This window comes from Lemur catta, chromosome 3 (assembly GCF_020740605.2).
Source record: "Lemur catta isolate mLemCat1 chromosome 3, mLemCat1.pri, whole genome shotgun sequence".
Lineage (NCBI taxonomy): Eukaryota > Metazoa > Chordata > Mammalia > Primates > Lemuridae > Lemur > Lemur catta.
In genome coordinates this window covers 78,646,405-78,668,632 of record NC_059130.1, presented here as the reverse complement: position 1 = coordinate 78,668,632, position 22,228 = coordinate 78,646,405, and the positions used below count along the sequence as shown (strand labels likewise).

Below are 22,228 nucleotides of genomic sequence, written 5' to 3'. Positions count from 1 at the left end.
TTCAAGAGATTAAAAGTAAATGGCAATATACATAACCTAAACTTTTGTACCCCCACAATATGCTGAAATTAAAAAAAAAAGTAAATGGCTATTGCAACTATGAGTCAAATAAAAGACTCTTCTGTTCTTGACTAGGAGTGGGGGAAGGGAATAGGAAAGGGGAAAGGTGTGGGGTGAGGGAATAAAAAAGGAGAGAGAGCCAAAAAGGTGGGAGGAGGCTGGCTATATGTCCATTGAGAGGTTTCCTTGTTAACATCCCCTGATCTTCAATAATGTCAGTTAAGCTCATGAAATGTTTGACATAAAAGTATTTTTTGGAAAAGTGTTGAATTTGGCATCTGGAATGAAAAAACATAACATTATCATTGCAGGAGCTAGAAGCAGGTAGGACCGTGAAAACTTAAGCCGTGGAGAATGAATGAGCAGAAATCTTGGGGCTAGCGTTGGACTTCTGCATGACCTGTAATTTTTGGTTCAAGCAAGTTTACTATGTTTTCAGAGTGGTAGGGGGTGGGGTACCTAGCTGGCTTCTTAATTACAACAATTATTATTCTCCTAGATTTTTGAGCGACAAAATACCAAATTTCAATTAATTATTTTCAGTAATCATTTGTTGAGAATATGCTGGCTAGGAGATTGATCATGCCCAGAATGGGCACATGACAATCATAACTAAACATAATGCTTGTGAAATAATAAGAAATATATATATTGGTTTTTGCCCCCAGTTCCTGACACAGAGCTCCTAAAACCCTTGTAATCTCCTGAGTGATAGGGATCTAGTAGCATCTTTTGTTCTAGTGTTTGGTCTTTGATGCCAGTTCCTAACACGGAGTTCCCAAAATTCTTGTAATTTCCTGAGTGATAGAAATGTCTTATACAGAGATCCTAAATCCATTGGAATGTCCTGGGTGGTTAGAATGCATCTTTTGTTCTAATGAGGTGACTCTTGGTGGGTGCCTGGATGGGATCTATTCACCAGAAAGAACAGTTGTGATTAGAAGTTTGGAACTTTGAGCCCCATCCCCAATCCTCTGGGGAAGGGAGAGGAACTGGAGATTGAGTTGATAATTAATCATGCTCCTGTGATGACACTTCTATAAAAGTCCCTAAAGTCCAGTTTTGGGAGAGCTTTTGGGTTGGTGAACATATCCACCTGCTAGAAGGGTAACACACCTCAACTCCATGGGGACAGAGGCTCCTGCACTTGGGACTCTTCTGGACCTTGCTTTATATAGCTCTTCATCCGTATCCTTTATCACTGCAGTCCCCAACCCCTGGGCTCCTGCCTGGTACCTGTCTGTGGCCCGTTAGGAAAACAGGGCTGCACATCACAGTCTGTGCTCTGCCTCCTCCCCACTTCTTCCCCCACCCCTGGCTCCGTACTTCCCACCCCCATCTGTGGAAAAATTGTCTTCCATGAAACTGTCCCTGGTGCCAAAAAGGTTGGGGACCGCTGCTTTATCATATTCTTTATAATAAAGTAGAAAATGTAAATGTTTCTCTGAGTTGTGTGAGCCATTATAACAAATTATTGAACCTGAAGAGTAGGTAGTGGGAATCATTGATTTGTATCCAAGTTGGATGAAAGTGTGGATAACCTGAAATCCTCTTCTTATGATTGGCATCTGAAGTAGAGGTTAGTCTTACGGGACTGAGCCCTTAACCTGTGGGGTCTGTGCTAACTTCAAGTGGTTAGTGTCATAGTTGAATTATAGGACACCTAGTTAGTGGACAGAGAATGGAAAATTGGTTGGTGTGGGAAAAACCCCCACACATTTGGTGTCAGAAGTCAAGTGTTGCATGTAAACTAAAAGAAAATATGTTTTTCCATTTGATGCTTTAGAGAGATAACTGATGGCAATACAGAAGGATTGGAAGTCAATTAGCAGGCAGCATATGATGACTCTGATATAGGGCAGTGGAAATGGAAAGGAGAGGGTGGGTTTGAGATATTTTAAGGTAGAATCAATAGTATCTGGCAAATGATTTGGATATGGGGTCTTAAGAGACAGAGAGGAGACAAAGAATACTTAAAGCCCTCTAATCTTGGATGGTAGGTAGTGTTAAGAACCAAATGTGGTATATTAGAGGAAGCTTGGATTTTGGGGGGAAGATAATTTAAATTTGGACACGTGGTGTTTGAATTAGGCTGTTTGGGAATGAAGGGGAGACATATTAATTTGTTAACTGTTTTCAACGAGGTGGCATTTAAGGCCAGTAGATAAGGTCATATTGATGGAAAATATAGGTGGAGAATATCTGTCTTTAAGAATATGCTGAGGAGGAAGGAATTTTTTTTTTTTTTGAGACAGAGTCTCTGTTACCTTGGCAAGTGCCATGGCGCCAGCCCAGCTCACAACAACCTCAGACTCCTAGGCTCAAGGGATCCTCCTGCCTCAGCCTCCCAAGTAGCTGGGGGACTATAGGCATGTGCCACCATGCCTGGCTACTTTTTCTATATTTAGTAGAGACAGAGTCTTGCTCTTGGTCAGGCTGGTCTTGAACTCCTCCGCTCAAGCTACCCTCTCGCCTCAGCCTCCCAGAGTGCTAGGATTACAGGTGTGAGCCACCATGCCCAGCCTGGGATCAGTGAATTAAATTGAGAAGGGAAAGGCAATATATGAGACAAAACCCATATTAGTATGCTGTCACAGAAACCAAAGGAAAGAGATTTTCAGGAAGAAGGGGGTTGAACAAAGAGTATAAATGCTCAAAAGAGCTTGAGCAGGAAATGGCCTGAGTAGAGGCTGTAGGATCTGGCAATGAGAAAATTGCGGATGACATTTGAGAGAGCATTTTCACTAGAGTGGTAAGGATAGAAAAGCAAAATCAGTAATATTAGGTTATTAAGTATGAAATGTCCAATTTCCCTAAGTACTAAGTTTGATAGTTAATATCTGACATTTCACTTTGACACTTCTTGTTTTATTTTTATTGTAAAGGTACATCCTCATTCTTTCAAATGCACATTTTGACTTGTGGTTATCTTTCAAATTTTGTTTAGAACAATTTTTGTACAATTTTTGTATTATTTTCAAACATGAGTTCCGTTGTAAAACCAATACAACACAGACAGCTCAAAATACGAACAAAATGTTTGGAAAGGATGTGGCTAATGAACACATAGTACTTTGATGGTTTAAAAAGTTCTGTTCTGGTAATTTTAATCTTAAAAATGAGCCACGTGGATGACCTGAGACCAAGGTGAATAATGATAAACTAAAAACTGTAGTGGAAGTAAATTCATCTCAACTTATACATAAGTTAACAACAAGGTTTGATGTTACTATTCTAAAAATTTTAGACCATTTAAAACAAATTGACAAGGTAAAGAAGCTGGATAAATGGGTATTAAATAAACACATATCAAAAGAAAAATTGTATTGAAACTTGCCTTTTTTTGCTGTCGTGACATAAAGGTGAACCATTTCTATACCATATTGTTATGTGTGATAAAAAATAGATTCTTTTTGACAATCACAAGCATTCGGCACAATGACTGGATAAAGTACTGAAACACAGTCCAAAATCAAATATTCATCACAAAAAGCTAATAGTGTCTGTTTGGTGGTCCAGTGCTAGTATTATCCACTACAGCTTCATAATACCTAGTCCATCGATTATAGCAGATGTCTACTACAACCAATTGAATGAAATGATGAAGATGCTTGCAATTAAACAGCTGGGATTGGTCAGTAGAGGCCAATCCTCTTACAAGACAATAGTCAACCACATGTCACACAAACAACACTGCTCGAACTACAGAGACTAGACTTAGAAACTCTCTGTCATTCACTTTATTCACCAGACCTTATACCAACTGACTACCACTTCTTCCAGGCTCTAGACCATGTCTTCCAAGAAAAAAATCTCCATGTGTGCATGTGTGGATATATATATATATATATATATATATACATAAAATCAGAAAGGATTAGTTTCCAAAATAATAAAGAACCACAAATCAATATGAAAAACATGAACAACCCAAAAAAAAAAAATGAGCCAAGAAAATGAACAGGTGCTTTTTAAGTAGAAACTTGAATGGCCAGGCAAGCATAAGAAAATGCTTATCCTAATAATAAGAGGAATGCAAATTAAAATGAGATAGTTTCTTATCAGTTATACAAAAATGTAAAGATTTGATGATATCAAGTGTTAGCAAGGATATGAAAAAATAGGAACTCAAACACTGCTGTTGGGTGGGTAAATTGGTATAACCTCTTTGTGAGAAATTTGAAAATACTTGGAAAAATTGAAATTATATGTTACTTAGGACTCAGCATTTCTACCTTTAATCATTTACCTTAGAGAAGTTCTCTGTATGTGTGGAGAACACATGTGCAAGATGTTTATTGTAGCTTTGTTGAAATAATAAACAAGTATGGGATTAGATGAATGAAGTTATTTATTCATTCCACAGGTATTTATTGAGAGCTTACTATGTGCCAGGCACTAGAGTTATTGCTGAAGGTATGGCAGATACAATCTTTACTCTCAAGAAACTTATAGCCCAACAGATGAGAGACATTAAACAATCACAAAAATAATCCTATTATGATATTTGTGATAAAGTACAAGCACAGTCCATTATAAAACTATAGAGGTAGATCAAATCAGAAGGGATGCTATTGGATGCAAATAAACCATTTGAAAATGGCTTAAATAATAAGGAGATTTATTGTCACACAAACAGAAGTCCTGAGGTAAGGCAGGCTCTAGGCTGGTTAATTTTGTGCCATTGTAGCATCATCAAGAACCCATGTTGTATCCACCTTCCCACTCCACTAATCTCAGCATGTTGGTCTTATTGTCACCTAGCTCTCCTTATAGTAGTAAGTATAGGAGATATGACAGAATCCAGTGGAAGGACCTTTTCTTCTTTGTTATTATTATTATAAATACTTAATTCTTATTATTTTAATAACTTTATATTCTAAGTATTTAAAATTTTTGAAATTATGAATTGTTCATACATAGAGAAGATAAAAACTTATATGTATACTTTCAAGACTAACAATAAGGCCGAGCGCAGTGGCTCAGACATGTAATCCTAGCACTCTGGGAGGCCAAGGAGGGAGGATCGCTTGAGCTCAGAAGTTTGAGACCAGCCTGAGCAAGAGTGATGCCCTGCCTCTACAAAAATAGAAGATTTAGCTGGGCATGGTGGCGTGGGCCTGTAGTCCCAGCTACTCAGGAGGCTAAGACAGGAAGATTGCTTGAGCCCAGGAATTTGAGATTGCAGTGAGCATTGATGACGCCACTACTCTCTAGCCTGGGAGACAGAGCAAGACCGTGTCTCAAAAAAAAAAAAAAAAAAAAAAGGCTAATAATAAAACTGTACTCAATATAAGAAATACACCATTATGAGTAATTTTTAAATCTCTCTGTGCTTTTACTCAGTTGTGTCCCTCCCTATGCCTAGAAAAATGCCACTATTCTTGTATCCTTGATTATTTAGTTTTGTTTTTTCTTACATTTTTGTAAATGACATCAAGCTATATTTTGCTTCTGTTACTTGCTTATGGCTTTCAACATTGTATTTTTGAGGTTTGTTCATGTTGTGGGTAGTTCTAGTTTATTTTTACTGCTGTATGATATTTCATTGTATGAATTGCCACAGATTATTCATTCTACTGTTTTTTTTTTGTTTGTTTGTTTTTGAGACAGAGTCTCGCTCTGTTGCCAGGGCTACAGTGAGTACCATGGCGTCAGCCTAGTTCACAGCAACCTCAAACTCCTGGGCTTAAGCGATCCTCCTGCGTCAGCCTCCCGAGTAGCTGGGACTACAGGCATGTGCCATCATGCCCAGCTAATTTTTTCTATATATATTTTTAGTTAGCCAGATAATTTCTTTCTATTTTTAGTAGAGATGGGGGTCTCACTCTTGCTCAGGCTGGTCTCAAACTCCTGACCTTGAGCAATCCACCTGCCTCGGCCTCCCAGAGTGCTAGGATTACAAGTGTGAGCCACCGCGCTTGGCCGTCATTCTACTGTAGATAGATATTTGGATTGGTTTGTTTTTTTGCCATTATGAACAACATACGTAGTAAAGTCTTGTATTATTATAGAAATAAGACTATTTTCTCAGAATTTTTGGAGATATTACATTTGCCCTTCACTAAAAATATCTGCATTTGGGAAAGAATGAGGGGAATTGCCCATTAGCCAGAAGAATGTCGTATTTCTGTTCTAATCGTCCATTATGTGGATTCTCTTTTTCTAATGAGTATAACCTCTCCAAACCGCAGTGGAGTCCATAAAGAAAAAAAACTAAATGAGTATAACCCAAAATCACCCTCTTAGACCTTTCCAGAAATTGTTTTGGTATCCACAAGGAGGGAGGCCCTAGTACTTAAAAGTGTACAAATTTAAGTTAAGTATAATTTTGAAAACAGGAAGAGTAATTAATGAGGTCAAATATGCATTTCAAAAGAGATTCAAATATACATTTTGAAAGTCACAGTAACCAAGGTGAAATATAAAACAAGGGGAGTCACTGTAAGTATAGTAAAGGGGAGTCACAAGATAAGATTCAAGGGAATTGGAGTCTTCGTTCAGAACAAAGGGAAATATGACATTGAGGGAATAACGTGAAGGATATTTCTTGATAGTGGAGTTTTAAATTTTAGAATACATGACATCAAGGTTTGTTCATTATGGAGGACTAATTTCTCTCTTCTGTGGGTATACAAACCCAGAATATATAAAGATTTATGAATCCTGTAATTGATATTACTTTGGTGAATTTCTAGGTCTTTATGCATGTCCTGAGGTTTTTGCCCTACTTTGTCAAGACTTTTTTTGTTGCCTCACCAGAAATATAATATTCTGTTCATCTCATTTAAGAATTTTAATGCTAATATTTTCTGTCTGTCTATGGACTCATGGCTTTTCAGATTTACTGTATGTTGGGTGATCTCAGCCAATAATCTCCTTTTGATGCTCAGATTGTCTTGACTTTGGCAAGTGGAAGGTCCTTTGAGATTGGCTTCTGTATCTTTCAACAAAACCTACTTAATCTTTGGAAACGTCTTGTTTTCTTCTGTAACAAGGTGTTCAGGCCCACTTTTTGCTTTTCAGCATCAGATAGGAAATCAGCCGTTTCCCAATGAACCCTGATTTCCTTTAGCAGAAAGATAGGGTTAGAGACTGTAAACTGAGCACAAGGGTCCATTATAGGATGCCATTCTCATAGGCCACGTCAGTGGACAGAGGTAGAACAGATAAATAAATGTTTTCCGTGTTTTTCTTATAAATGCATATATTCCTTTTAATGTTTGCAATATATTTCTAACTGGATTATATTCCTACTGAAATTCTTGATGCTTTAGTATCTCCTTTTCTGTTATATAGAAATTTTCTAGTAACTTTTGTTCTGCTAAGGATTTTAGTAAAGTTACTTTAGTTTGAGTCACTCATCTCTCATTTTCTGTGGCATTTATCTGATGGATAGTTTTGTTCATTTGTTTTAATTTCCTTTCTGTTTGAAGTCATTGGCATTTTGATATCTCATAAATGTCTAAGTGCTTAGAAGGTGGTAGTTTTCAGCTCAAGTTGTTTTATTTTACCACCCTCTGAGTCATCTACAGGAAGTTAATTCATAGTAAGTGTAATACAAGATGCTTAAACTTGGTTGTGTCTCTATTATTTGATTTCTAGTAATATTAGAACATGGTTGTAAAAATTAGATTATTTTAACAATGCTAAATATGTCCTGATCTTTCTAGCTTTAAATTTATCTTGCTACCTTTTCTGAGCTATAAACTCTTCTCCTTGTATTATATAATTTTCCATCTCAACAGTTGTACACTGTTCTGTCAAGGTATATGTATGTAAATCCAAATGGCCCTCCTAGTAAGTATCATCTTGACCAAATATCAAAATTGAAAATTATTTTTACAAGATATCTGTGAGGGAGACAATTAGGGATTTTTATCTTACTATTTTTTTTTTATCAAGCCTCGTCTTCCCACAGATACCATGTCCCCCTCTGGCTAGGATTTTTCAAGGTTTTCCTCTTAGATGATCTAGGACATGATGGGCCTAAGAGCCATTAAGGAAAAACTGTAGTTTGGGGTTACCTCTAATATACCAGTTGTGTCTCAGGGACCAAAATGGTTTAACATCTGTCATTGTGGATTTGTCTATTTCTTGCTGAAGTTCTATCAGTTTCTGCTTCATTTACAGTAGGTTGATAGGCTCTTGGAAACTGACTTTAAGCAAAATGACATACAACAGGTCCTTGAATAACGTCCTTTGGTTCAGTATTGTTTCCAAATAACTTTGATGAGAAAAGAAAACCGGTTTTGTTATATGTCATTTTGCTGTATTTTGAAGCTTTGTTGTTAGGTGCATAAACATTTAGAATTGTTATGATCTCTTACTGAATTGACTCTTTTATAATTATAAAATGACTTTCTTTATTTCTGGAGATATTCTTTGCTGTGAAATCTACTTTGTCTTATATTAGTATAGCCACTTCAGCTTTTTTTTTTTTTTTTTTTTTGCTTAGAGTTGCCTAGCATATCTTTTTTTTGGTCTTTTACAATTAATCAATTTGTGTCTTTTTGTTTAAAGTGTGTTTCTTGTAGGAAATGCATAGTTGGGTCTTAGTTTTTTATCCAATCTGATAATCTCTGCCTTTTAATTAAGGTGTTTAAACTGTGTACATTTAATATGATGATTGATAAAGTTAGGTTAAGTGTATCATCTCATTATTTGCTTTTTCTATTTTTAAAATCTGCTCTTTGTTCCCTTTCCTTCTTTTTCTACCTGTTTTTGGATTGAGTATTTTTTATGATTCCATTTTGTAACTTTTATTGGCTTATTTATTTATTTATTCATTCTTTTATTTCAAAGTATTAAGGGGCTACACATGTTTTTGGTTACATGGATTGCTTTTGTAATGCTTGAGTCACAGCTATAAGTGTGCCCATCACCCAAATAGTATTCATTGTACCCATTAGGTAGGTTTTTGCCCCTCCACTCCTCCCCTCTTCCCCCTGCTTGATTCCCATTAAGTTTTACATTCCTGTGTGCTCATCGTTTAGTTCCAGTTTAATAGTGAGTACATGTGGTGGTGTTTTTCCATTCTTGTGATATTTCACTTAGGATAATGGTCTCCAGTTCCATCCAAATTGTTTCAAAAGGCATTAATTAATCCTTTTTTATGGCTGAGTAGGACTCCATAGTATACATATACCATATTTTGTTAATCCACTCATGAATTGATGGACATTTGGGTTGGTTCCACATCTTTGCAGTTGTGAATTGTGCTGCAGTAAATATTCAAATGCAGGTGTCTTTTTGATAAAATGACTTTTTTTCCTTTGGGTAGATACTCAATAGTGGGATTGCTGGATTGAATGATAGGTCTATTTTTAATTCTTTGAGTAATCTCCATATTGTTGGCCTGTTAGCTCTAACTTTTTATTGTGTTATTTATTAGTGGTTGCTTTAAGGTTGGTAGTATACATCTTTAACTTATCACATTCTACCTTCAAGTGACATCATATCAATTCACATATGTAAAGAACCTTACAGTAATATACTTCACTTTCCCCCTTCTGGCCTTTATGCTATTGTTGTCATATATTTTATTTATTCATATGTTATACACCCTATAGTACATTGCTATTTTTGTTTACATAGTCAAATATACTTTAAAGAGGTTATCATTTTTGGTGTCCTTCATTCCTTTGTGTAAATCTGTATTTCCATCTGGTATTATTTTCCAGCTACCTGAAGGACTTCCTTAAAGATTTCTTGTAATGCAGGTCTGCTGGTCATGTATTCTTTCAGCTTTTGTATATCTGAAAATGTTTTCATTTTGCCTTTATTTTTGAAAGATAATTTTGCTGGGTATAGACTTCTGGGTTGATGATTTTCTTTTTCCTTCAGTACTTTAAAGATGTTGCTCCACTATCTTCTTGCTTGTTTTGTTTGCAATGAGAAATCTAAGGTCATCTTTTTCTTTCTTTGTACATAGTATGTCTTTTTTTTTCTTGATTGCTTTTAAGGTTTACTCTTTTTTTTTTCTTTTTATATTTTTTATTTCAGTTTATTAGGGGGGTACAAAAGTTCAGGTTATATATATTTCCCATGCACCCCCCACCCCCCCTACCCTGAGTCAGAGCTTCAAGCATGTCCATTCACCAGACAGTGCGCATCGCATTCATCATGTAGGTATACACCCATGGCCTCCCACCCCCCCCACCTCTGTCCAATACCCAGTTGGTGTTATTCCCAAATGTGCACTTAAGTGATGATCAAGGAAACCAATTTGCTGGTGAGTACTCTTTATCACTGGTTTTCAACAATTTTTCTGTGATATCCTTTGGTGTAGTTTTCTTCATGTTTCTTGTGTTTTTGCTGAGCTTTTTGGATCTGTTGTTTCCTAGTTTTCCTCAAATTAAAATTTGGGGGTGGCCATGTTGTCTTTAAATATTTTTTCTTTCCTTTCCTTCTGGAACTATATTAGCTTGCATGAAATTGTGCCACAGCTCATGGTGTTCTTTTATAATATATGTAAAGTTTTTTTCCCTCTTTTTGTTTTATTTTGGGTAATTCCCATTGCTGTGTCTTCAGGTTCACCAGTCTTTTCCTTAGCAATGTCTAATCTGCTATAAATCCTGGCCTGTATATTTTTCATCTTGGATGTTGTAGTCTTCATATCTAGAAGATTCTTTTATTGAGATGGCGTCTTGCTATATCACCCAGGCTGGTATCGAACTCCTCGACTCAAGCAATCTTCCTGTCTCAGACTTCCAGGTAGCTGGAACTACAGGCATGTGCTCCCACATTGGCTGACCATTTATTTTTTATCTTCCATATCTTTATTTACTTTTTTGAACATACGGGATAAAGTTGTAATATCTTTTAATGTCCCTGTTTACTAATACTAGCTTTTATGTTAGTTCTGGATCATTTCTGAGTGATTGAATATTCTCATTTTGGTTTGTGTTTTCTTGCCTCTTTGCATGCCTAATAATCCTTGATCAATTGCTAGGCATTGTGTTACTTACCTTGTTGGGAGCTGGATATTTTTGTATTTCTGTGAGTATTTGATTTATTTGAATGTGCCACACTTTATTTATTTTATACTTTGTGGTCATTTGGATAGCTTTTATTTTGGGCAATTGCTGAGAGCCCCCTTGTGAGTGAATATTCTAGTACATGTACATTGGTGAATGTGTATATGGATTTTCATTCAGTATATATTCCCAGAAATGTAATTACTGGATCATTGGGTATTCATGTGTTCAGCCTCAGTATATACTGCCAAAGAGTTTTACCAAGTAGTTGTGTCAGTTTATATTCCTACCAGGTATGTATGAGAAGTCTGCTTGCTTTCACTTCACCAACACTTGGTATTTTTACCATTTTATTAGAGTCACGTTTTTATTTTAATTTGCATTTCTCTGATAACTGATAAAATTGAGTATATTTTCATGTTTCTTAGCCATTTGGATATGTCTTCTATTAGATTATCTGTGTTTCTTAAACTGACTACTAGATTTTCTTTATATACTGTGGATATGAATCCTTTTTTGGATACATCTATAGAAAATGTCTTTACCTACTTCATTTGTTGCTTTTTCAGGCACTTAATGGTATCTTTTGAAGAAGATCATTCTTAATTTTAATATAGTCTAGTTAGCTTTTTTATTCCTTAAATGGTTAGTGTTTTTTGTGTTCTGTTTAAGAAGTCTTTGGTTACTTTAAAAAGACATGAAGATTGTTCTCTCGAAGTATTTTGAAGCTGTTACTTCTTTGTTTCTGTCTTTCTCTCTCTCTCTCTCTTTTTTTTTTGTTAAGACCAGTTCTTTGTCTTTGTTGTGAATTTCATTTTATTCTTCTTGGAATTCATGTCTGTCTTAAAAATCTGAAAAATCTCAGCCACTTGGTAAAGCCTTTTAAAAATGATAGATGTGGATGGCAACAGGTTTTAAAAAATTATATTTGAACATAAAAGGATAACTATATTTAACTTACTCTTTAGCTTGTTAGTTTTGATTTTATAATTTGTGTATGAATATTCATGACAATACAGTATGCATAGTTTATTTGATTTTAAGAACTAGCTTATGTGATTATATGCGTTTTCACATACTGACAAATCATGGCATTTTATTTGTAAATCACATTCAGAGAGCTCTAATATGTATATCCTGAGCCTGATGAAGTAAAGAGAAAATATATTTTTATATTATCCCTTCATCAAAGAGTTGATTATGTTTATGATATAGGATATTATTATTAACAACAGTATTACTGATAATACTTTATATTAGTTACCTCTACAGTGTACAAAACATTTTAGCATTGATTCTCATTGATTTGATTTTCTTTCCTTTTTTTTAGGCAACTTTGGATAAAATTTATTGAAAATAGAGTTATTGGAAATAGAGTATGTTATAACTTCTATTTACAGAAATGAATAGAAAGGCAAATAATTAACAAAATATAAGGGAATTTAACAATGGCATGGAAAAGTCATGTTTATGGAAACCTAACCCATATTCATATTCTAAATGCACAATGTGAAAGACTAATAATTGACCATATACTAGGAAGAAAGATTATCGGGGTTCAAGTCTTTGAAAAGTTTAAGCAAAGCTAGTCTTTTTGTTTTATAAACAAATGAACAATATTGATATATAAGCTGTTGTTAATTGGGTTTTCTGATATTTTCAATCAATATTTATATGAATTAGCATTGACTAGGCCAAACATAACTACATAAACAAAAATATTTAAGAAAGACTGTACTGCTTTTTGCTTATGATCTTTACTTGTAATTCTCCCATTGTCTCTTTTTTTAACTGTACATAATATTCTGAACTTTATTCAGTTTTTATATGTCTTTAGTACATCCATCTACTTTTTTGTTTATTTGTTTGTTTCAGAGTATTACGGGAGTACAAATGCTTTGGTTACATAAATTGCCTTTGTACCACCCGATAAACATGCCCATCCCCCAGGCAGTGCACACCGCATCCCTTAGGTGTGGATTTACCCATCTCCTTCTCCCCTCCCACCTGCCCAATACCCTATGAATGTTACCTCCCATATGTGCACATTAGTGTTGATCAATTAGTATGCATTTAACGGTGAGTACATGTGGTGTTTGTTTTTCCATTCTTGTGATATTTCACTTAGAAGAATGGTGTCCAGCTCCACCCAGGATAATACAGTAGGTAGTTCATCATTTTTTATGGCTGAGTAGTACTCCATAGTATACATATACCACATTTTATTAATCCACTCATATATTGACAGACACTTGGGTTGTTTCTACATCTTTGTAATTGTGAATTGTGCTGCTATAAACATTCAAGTGCAGATGTCTTTTTTTCCTTTGGGTAGATACCCAGTAGTAGGATTGCTGGATCAAATGGTAGGTCTACTTTTAGTTTTTTGAGGTATCTCTATACTACTTTCCATAGAGGTTATACTAGTTTGCAGTCCCACCAGCAGTGTATGAGTGTTCCTATCTCTCCGCATCCACGCTAACATTTGTTGTTTTGGGACTTTTTGATAAAAGCTGTTCTCAGTGGAGTTAAGTGATACCTCATTGTGGTTTTGATTTGCATTTACCTGATGATTAGAGATGTTGAGCATTTCAAAAGACATGAACAGAAACTTTTCAAAAGAAGATAGACTAGTAGCCAAGAAACATGAAAAAAATCTCATTTGATTTTCATAACAACCTGATTAGACAGTATAAAATTTATCTTCCTTTTAATTTAGAAAAGAAAGATTAGAAAGATTATAATATACACCGTATCTTAAGACAATAATGGTAATGTATTATCATTATAGACATTTCTTTAGTTATCTTTAGACTATAGTTTATATGTTTATTTTGTAGATGAAAATAAAATGTTACCTGCAAGATCAGGATGTACAATAGAAGATCACATAATTGCAGGAAATGTAGAAGAATTTCGTAAAGATTTCATTTCTAGAATATGGCTGACCTACAGAGAAGAATTTCCTCAAATAGAAGGCTCAGCTTTAACAACAGACTGTGGTTGGGGCTGTACATTGAGAACTGGCCAGATGCTGTTGGCTCAAGGACTCATACTACATTTTCTTGGTAGAGGTAAATAAAATATTTTGTTTTTGTTGTTTTTCAATTTGAACTCCAGCTTGTAAAACTGCATAAAATTTCCTGAGGTTAATTTCTTGACTCTCTGATGTTTTCTAAAGTTGTAAGTAATTTAGCTTATTACATTTTTATTGAACTGGGCCAGATATGATTTATATTATCTGTAAACTTTCACAATTCCTCTTTCAAAAACACAGGTTAATACCTGTTATTCTTAGTCACCATCATGAATTAAGGTAGTTCAATTTTTAGTACCCTTTGGATTTTGTTGTTGTTGCTTCTTTTCTTTTGGTTGAACTCTGGATTATCTTCATTTCAGTAAGTCCTGGGCAAGTCAATAGCAGTGACTTTCAGAGATAGTTGCTATTTTTTTAAATCTTAAGCTGTTTTTTAAAATTTTCTCCCTACATGTCAATAATGGTTTAAAATTATTTTTATCTTTATAAATATGATTATAATCAATTATATTAAATAGATTAGGTATATTCTTAATAAGGTCATTGTGCTGTGTCTTTTAGACCCTCAAATATGTCATTGATACCTAACTTACATATATCTTTTTTTTCTAATGTGCCACCTTTCTAATAGTCCATTTTTTACAATGTGTGCATTTGTAGGAAGACTTTACCATTTTAGGCTATCATATCTGATTATTACTCAGTATTATCAGATTTTCTAAAGTATTAGAAAATATCCCTGTAATGCATGGCAAATATCTAGTAACCCTTCTATAGAGGTTATTGATGAGATTATTTAGGGAGAATGTTTGTTGAAGAATGGTGTGAAAAATGCAAGGAAAAAGAATTTTTAAACTGGTTTTCTGGGATGATTTATTTGTAGTCTTGTACAATCCTGGGCAAGGATTGTAATATTTTTCAGTCCTGACTAGATGTCTGAATCTGTGACTTATTTTGTCAATTTAGAATTACATGCATGTTTGGCAAATGTCTTGTTATTAAAAACAGTGAAGTAATGGATATATTAATATTTGATTTTTTGAGATCTTTGATCTTTTATGACTTCATTTATTAACTCTTCATTTATTAGAGAATTGGTATTACTCTACAATGATTAGGTTATTCTGAAGGGATGTACAGAAAAAAATATTTTGAAAAAAATTTAAAATCTTCATGGGCAGACTTTTAACATATAATCAAAACAAAATCCACTTTCTGAAGGTATCTTCTCATGAGTACTCTAAATGTTAGTACATGTGTTTATTTTGTCTTTATGTAGTCAGACTGGATATCTGATAAACAGTCTGATAATGGAATACAAAAATATTTATTCCATCTCAGTACTGTCCAAGAAAAGAAAAGAGTACCTTACAGAATTGTTCATTTGTACCCTAGTTTACTATTTTTTCTTTCTTTTGTTTTTTATTTTTGTAATTTTTTCACCCTGATTATATGTGATATATTTCCATTTTACAAATTTTGGAAACTATAGAAAAGTCCAGGTATAATATTACCACATAGATATAAATATCACTGATATGTTGACATATTTTCTGTGCTCATACCTTTGTTTTTTTTAAGCAGCTTTATTGAATTATCTATATACTGTATCTAAATGCTATAAATTCACTCATTTAAAGTGAACAATTCATTGTTTCTTAGTATATTTACAGACTTCTCCAACCATTACCATAATCTCATTTTAGAATTTTTTCATCATTGCCCAAAGAAACCTTATACCCATTAGCACCCATTCTTGATACTTCTCCATAAACAACCATTAATCTACTTTCTGTTTGTATATATTTGCCTTTTCCTGAGTTTACTACTATCTTAGTTTAGTAATCTATATGATTTTAAATGCTATGTACTTATTTTAGTAGAATTATTAAAGTCTAACTATTTAAAAGATCTGAACACCTTGCTTTGGAACTACTATAGCTTGGACCTGGCCTGATGCTTTGAATATTGAAAATTCAGACTCTGAATCATGGACTTCCCACACTGTAAAAAAATTTACTGCATCATTTGAAGCATCGCTTTCAGGGGAAAGAGAACTCAAAACCCCAACAATTTCTCTGAAGGAAACAATCAGGAAATACTCTGATGATCATGAAATACGAAATGAAATTTATCACAGGAAAATCATCTCTTGGTTTGGTGATTCCCCTTTGGCTTTCTTTGGCTTACACCAACTGATAGAATATGGAAAGAAATCTGGGAAAAAAGCTGGAGATTGGTATGGACCAGCTGTGGTTGCTCACATTTTAAGGTAAAATTGTTTTAAAATCTTTCATCTTGTGACAGAGGTCCTCAGGCCCAGACATACTGATTTTTGCAATGCATGTATATAATTGGAACTTTTAAAGTCTAACTGTATGAGAATGTTCATAAAAGAGCTTTCATTTGCTAATAGGTAAAAAAGAAGACATATTGTGACTCTAGTTACATTTAATTTATCTACAAAGTTTTCTTCTTTTGCTCGTAGGTACAGATATCCCAGGTCTCTTTCTAACCAGGTTTTCATTAGAAGACCTTACTGAAATGTTCTTAAAACTAACATCTCTTTCAGCCTTGGAACATGCATAACATTATAGTTTTTTTTTTTTAATAGTATAACCTGGGGGCTATAAAGTGCTGAAAGTATAATGAAATGTCAAGAGCTAAAATTGATGTTTTTAGCATTTCTTTGCACACATCAAATTCTTGTGAATTGTGAATGTATGGTACTGTTAATATAATTATAGTAAAAGTAAAGTGTGACATTCAGGGTAGTTAGAAAACAGTTGAAAGTCAAATCTCACTATACCTCAGCTTTTTATGTGCCATTTATTTGGATATTACTTAAGTTTTTAAAAAAATTATCTCATCTATCCTATTATTATTATTATAAACTAAATCATTAAAATATCTAAGTATCATATGGTAAATGTACTCCACTTAAAATCACATATAAATTTGAAATTATTACAAAGAATTTTTGTATAATAACATGCTTTTATATTTTATAGGCCAGATGTATACAACTGAAAAAGTATTTGCCTAATGTTATTAATTGGATTGTTAATGATAATAACAATTCCAGTTTGGTATGACATTTATAAAAGCGTAATCATGAAAGCATAGTTTCTAGCCTTCAAGATGTTCTCTACCTCAGGGTAGAGACAAACTTTCTGTAGAGTGACAAATACTAAATATTTCAGGCTTTCCAGGCCTTATAAAATTTCTGATTCCCATTTTTCTTCTTTTTTTTTCCTTCCTTCAGTTTCTTAAAACTGTCAGAAAAGTTTTTAGCTTGCAGATGGTACAAAAACAAATCACGGGTTTTATTTGGCCTATGGGCCATAGTTTGCCAATCCCTCTTCTATACTAAACACATAGGAACATTAATAATAAGGCATTTTAAGTTAAAGAATTATATATAATGATATGTTAAATAAAATTATTTATATTTTCACAATTTGCATAATTTCCTTTTACAGATATTGTGATTTTTTTTTACATCATGTGCAGCATTGAGAATATTATACTTAGAAATAGTTTTCAATTTGCAGTTTTACTTACAGAATTTCAAGACTTGAAATTAGGAAATTTATTTGTTCAGGTCATATAGGTTTTTAGGTGAAGGAGAAAAAGCTATGCTGTTGTTTAAAGAATGAAAACCTTCATAAATGTACCAGAGGACAAACACAATTAATTCACTCCTAGTTAGTAATGTAAGTTAATATGAAGCCAACTTTGAAGCATATTGTCATGCCACTGACTAGAAAATGTTTGATATAGCCAGGTGAGTGATCGAGAGAAATACTTCTTTTTTGAGGGTGAGGGGATTACAGCTTTATACCCAAGACTTTTTAAAATATATTTTGTAACTTATATTTTAATGTTCTTTGAGTAGGTTAATGTACTATTCAACTTTGAAAAATTTAACCTGATTTCTTATACCATTTTGGATGATAGTTTTTGACAACAGAATAGGTTAAATAGGAAAGTCAGGAAAATGATAGCTTTTTCCCCCTCTTAAAATAAATCTTTGGTTACCCATAAGAAATGCTAGTTAGGATTTTGAAAGATGATGCTTGTTATTTTCTTAGAAAAGCAGTTGAAGAAGCAAGACATCCTGATTTACAAGGAATAACTATTTATGTTGCACAAGATTGTACAGGTAAGAATCTACATAATTCTAATTTTTATGTTTTATTTGGTCATACTTTTCATATGTGTTTAGCTTATCTTCCCAGTTATATTATAAATGACTATAAAGGTAGGGACCAGGTCTTACACGGTTTTGTTCCTGCATAGCATCCTACATGTAATAGGCACTTATTAAATATTTTTGATTGAATACATACTAGGAATTATTAGTTGTAATATTAAAATAAATTCTCAAAGAAAATTCTAGCATTTCAAATGACTGCTTTAAAAGAGATAGGAAAATTTATGTGTGCCAGGTACCATTTCATTGGTGGATATGTTTTAAGGAAAGAAAGTTCTTGTTTATCTTGTAAGGAACTGAATATGTTTCTCACTAATGCTTCAGTAAATCATCTAATAATGATGTAGCTATTGTCCAGATTATAAACATGAAATTCATTTATGTTTCATATTTATGTTAAACATATAGCCTGAAGGTAATTTTATAGAATATTTTAAAGAATTTTGTACATGAAACAAAATTTTGACTCTGTTTTAACTGGACTTGTCACATGAGGTAAGATGAAATTTTCCACTTGTGACATTATGTTGATGCTGAAAAAGTTTCAGATTTTGGAGCATTTTGGGTTTCAGATTTTGGATTTTTGGATTAGGGATGCTCAATCTGTAGTAATTTTGAAATTTTGTTGGGGATAAATAGAGACCATAATTTCTTAATAAAATAAAAGTACCTTCAAATAAGCTATCTCATGTTAAGTTTATTTTTTATAGAAATGCTATTTTATAAATGGATAAGATATGTTAATGTTTTAGAAAAGTTACATATACTTCAGTCATGTTTAATGTAATGGTATCTACAAAATGCTTATGGTTACTCTGATAACCAACTAGTGTTTGTAGTATAGAAGGAATGGTTACCAAATACACGTGCATTTTTGTTTGGCCTTTTCTTCAGGTTAATAGCCATAATTATAGCCATATGAAAATGAAAGTTGTAAATTTTCAGATGGGTATATAAGTTTTGCAGTTTCTATGTTTGTTTTTCAAGTAGGAAGTCTTGCAAGTAAAATTTACTAATTAATTTCTAATTAAGCCTAAGGATGTACTTAAACAAGTAATCATTAAACTTATGAATTTGCCTTTTGTGTTTTTATTGATATTGATCTTTAATTGTTACATATAGTTAATTAAACAGCAAACAACACAAAGTTCCTTGTATATAAGTGGTTTGTGTAATTTGAAGTAGTTCTTAAAATTTTTGTTATTCATGTTTTTATCATATCTTCTAAAGAAAGAATTTATATTAGTGTAGTTTTGATGGACTGTGGTATTAGGAATTAAATGAAACCAGATTTTGTGATTCTATAATTTTTTTCCCTTCTGCCTTCATTGGTGTTTTTAAAGGTTTAATTTTCCATTTACTTTCTCTTTTTCTTATTCTGTATTTTTTTCTTTTTTAATTGCATCTATTTCCATGGCTTTAAACACTCAGGATTGTGCATTATACACTAGGACTTTTAAAACTGCACTTCTAGTCCTGCTTGAGCCATGAGGTAACTCCTATATTCTGCCACCCTTCAGAAATCTCCACTTAAATGTTCTACAAACACTTCAAATTCAGCATGTTTAAAACTAAACTTATCATTTCACTCTGTCCTCACATCCCTTTTTCTTTCTGTTTTCTTTCTTCATCGTCGTCATCATCCTTTTTTTTTTTTTTTTTAAGAGTTGAGGTCTTGCTGTGTTGCTGAGGCTGATCTCGAACTCCTGGCCTCAAATTATTGTCCTACCTTGATCTCCCAAAGTGCTAGAATTACAGGCACAAGCTGTCATGCTGGGATCTTTCTGTTTTTTCTTGATTAATAGTGGCATGTCCACATGCATACTCAAGGTAGAACCCACTCATTCTTGACTGCTTTTTCATTTCTTATATCTAGCCAATCAACAAAAGCTTGCCATTTATACTTTTAAAACTGTTCCTGAAACCTGTTCTCTCGTCTCCACTCTCATTAATTTAGATTAGACCTTTATCTCTAACTTGATTTCCCTGTCTGTCTTTCTTCCCTTTTTGATCCATCTGATCAAAAGAAATTGATCATGTTCCTTTATTTAAAAACCAATAAGTGTGTATTAACTCTAGTCTCAAGTTATCTTGCCATAAAAACCACATGAAGTCCTTTACAGTTTATCTCAACCTACATTTCCAGCATCACCTCTCAACACTATCTTCTATACCCAATACCCTAAAGTACTGTCAACCTTCAGGCCATTCCTTGGACATGCTATTGTTATGCATGCCTTTGAGCATAGAATTGCCTCTGCATGGAATGCCCCTTATTATTATAATGCCTCTTGTTAACTCTTACTCATTTTTCAGGAACAAACACACTCAAAGGATACACCTTTGGTGTGAGGTCTTTCCTGACTCTCATTAGGCAGAATTAGTGTATTTTTCTTCTGTGGTGTAACATTTTGGAAATACTTCTATTAAATATTGCACTTGTAATTCACTTGTGTTATCAGCTTGTAATTATCTGTTTCTCCATGTAGATCAATAATTGTTAAGGTAGCAGGGATAGAGGAAAGGTATCAGAATCATTCGGTCAAGAATCGCTGTTGTAATGAGCCTCTGTTACAGAATTGGAGTATGTTATAGCCCTTGCATATATTGGGAGTGGAGGAAAAACACCAGAACAATTGAACTAGATACTCTTTGAAGTCAGGATCTTATTTCTTTCATACCTCCCTAGCGTAGAACACATTAATAGGTAGCCAGTCCTCAATAAATGTGAATTGAATGAAGATGAAGGGTAATAATACCATCTGTATCCTGATAAGAGAGCACTATTGTGGCATTTTTGTAGTTTTGGTTTAGACCCACAGTCCCCAATCTTTTTGGCACCAGGGACCAGTTTCATGGAAGACATTTTTTCCATGGAATGGAAAAATTGGGGGGAATGGTTTGGGAATGATTCAAGTGCATTGTATTTATTGTGTACTTTATTTCTATTATTATTACATTGTAATATATAATGAAATAATTATACAACTCACCATAATGCAGAATCTAATGCTGCCATTGATCTGACAGAAGGTGGCACTCAGGTGGTGATGCGAGCAATGAGGAGCAGCTGTAAATACAGATGGAGCTTCACTGGCTCACCCACTGCTCATCTCCTGCTGTGTGTGGCCCAGTTCCTAACAGGCCATGGACTCTAGATTTAGACTGACCATGGGGGATAAGGAAGCTGGTGAACAGAATTTGATAGCTCAGTCTAAATTTGAAGGAATTTAAAGGAAAGAACTAGGACAAAAGTGACAAAGTTTCCTATTCAGCTCTTCTGGGAAGGTCAGAAGAGTGTTTAAACTGACAGGAAATGTGGGTGTAAAGTATGTTTTGAATAAAACTATTTTGAACAAAACAAAATAAAATTTTGTCTATATTTGCTTCCACCAAATCCTCCTATTTTCTCTTGAACTACTGCACTTAGGCTGTCATACCTACCACTCTACCAAAAGTATTCATATCATTATTTAATCTTCTGAAACCCAGTGGTCACTTCTTAGTCCTCAGGTCACACAATATGTCAGCAGCAGTTGACACATTTGACCTCTTCCTCCTTCTCTTTGTAATATTTTATTTACTTGATTTTCAGAGCACTCTCTGCACATTTTTCTTTTACTTCCTCGTCCATTCCTTCATAGTCTCTTTTGTTGTTTTTTCCTCATCCCCTTGATCTCTAAAAGTGTTGGTGTTTTGGTGCTTGGTCTTTGGACTTCATCTCTTTTTTTGTCTACGCTAATTTGAATTCACCTAGTCTCTTGGCTTTACAATACCATTTGTGTGCAACTCCCAAACTTAGAGGTCCATCCTGGTCCTCTTCCCAAACTCCAGTGTGACAAGTCCCTATCTGTTAACCTCTCTACTTAACCTAACACACGTCTCAAACTTATCATGTCTAAAACGGATTTCCCAATTCTCCTTCCTATATGTTAA

The 22,228-nt window shown here is 33.9% G+C and overlaps 1 protein-coding gene across 7 annotated transcripts in view; it reads left to right on the top strand.

Moving 5' to 3' along the window:
• The window catches only part of ATG4C (autophagy related 4C cysteine peptidase), an 80,784-nt gene that overhangs the window by 25,957 nt on the left and 32,599 nt on the right, over nt 1–22,228 (top strand). For all 7 annotated transcript variants that reach the window (XM_045547859.1, XM_045547861.1, XM_045547855.1 and 4 more), the window contains 3 exons: nt 13,880–14,113; nt 16,018–16,348; nt 18,171–18,241. In XM_045547859.1, the coding sequence (XP_045403815.1) occupies nt 13,880–14,113; nt 16,018–16,348; nt 18,171–18,241 (636 nt within the window). The remainder of the gene's footprint in view (nt 1–13,879; nt 14,114–16,017; nt 16,349–18,170; nt 18,242–22,228) is intronic.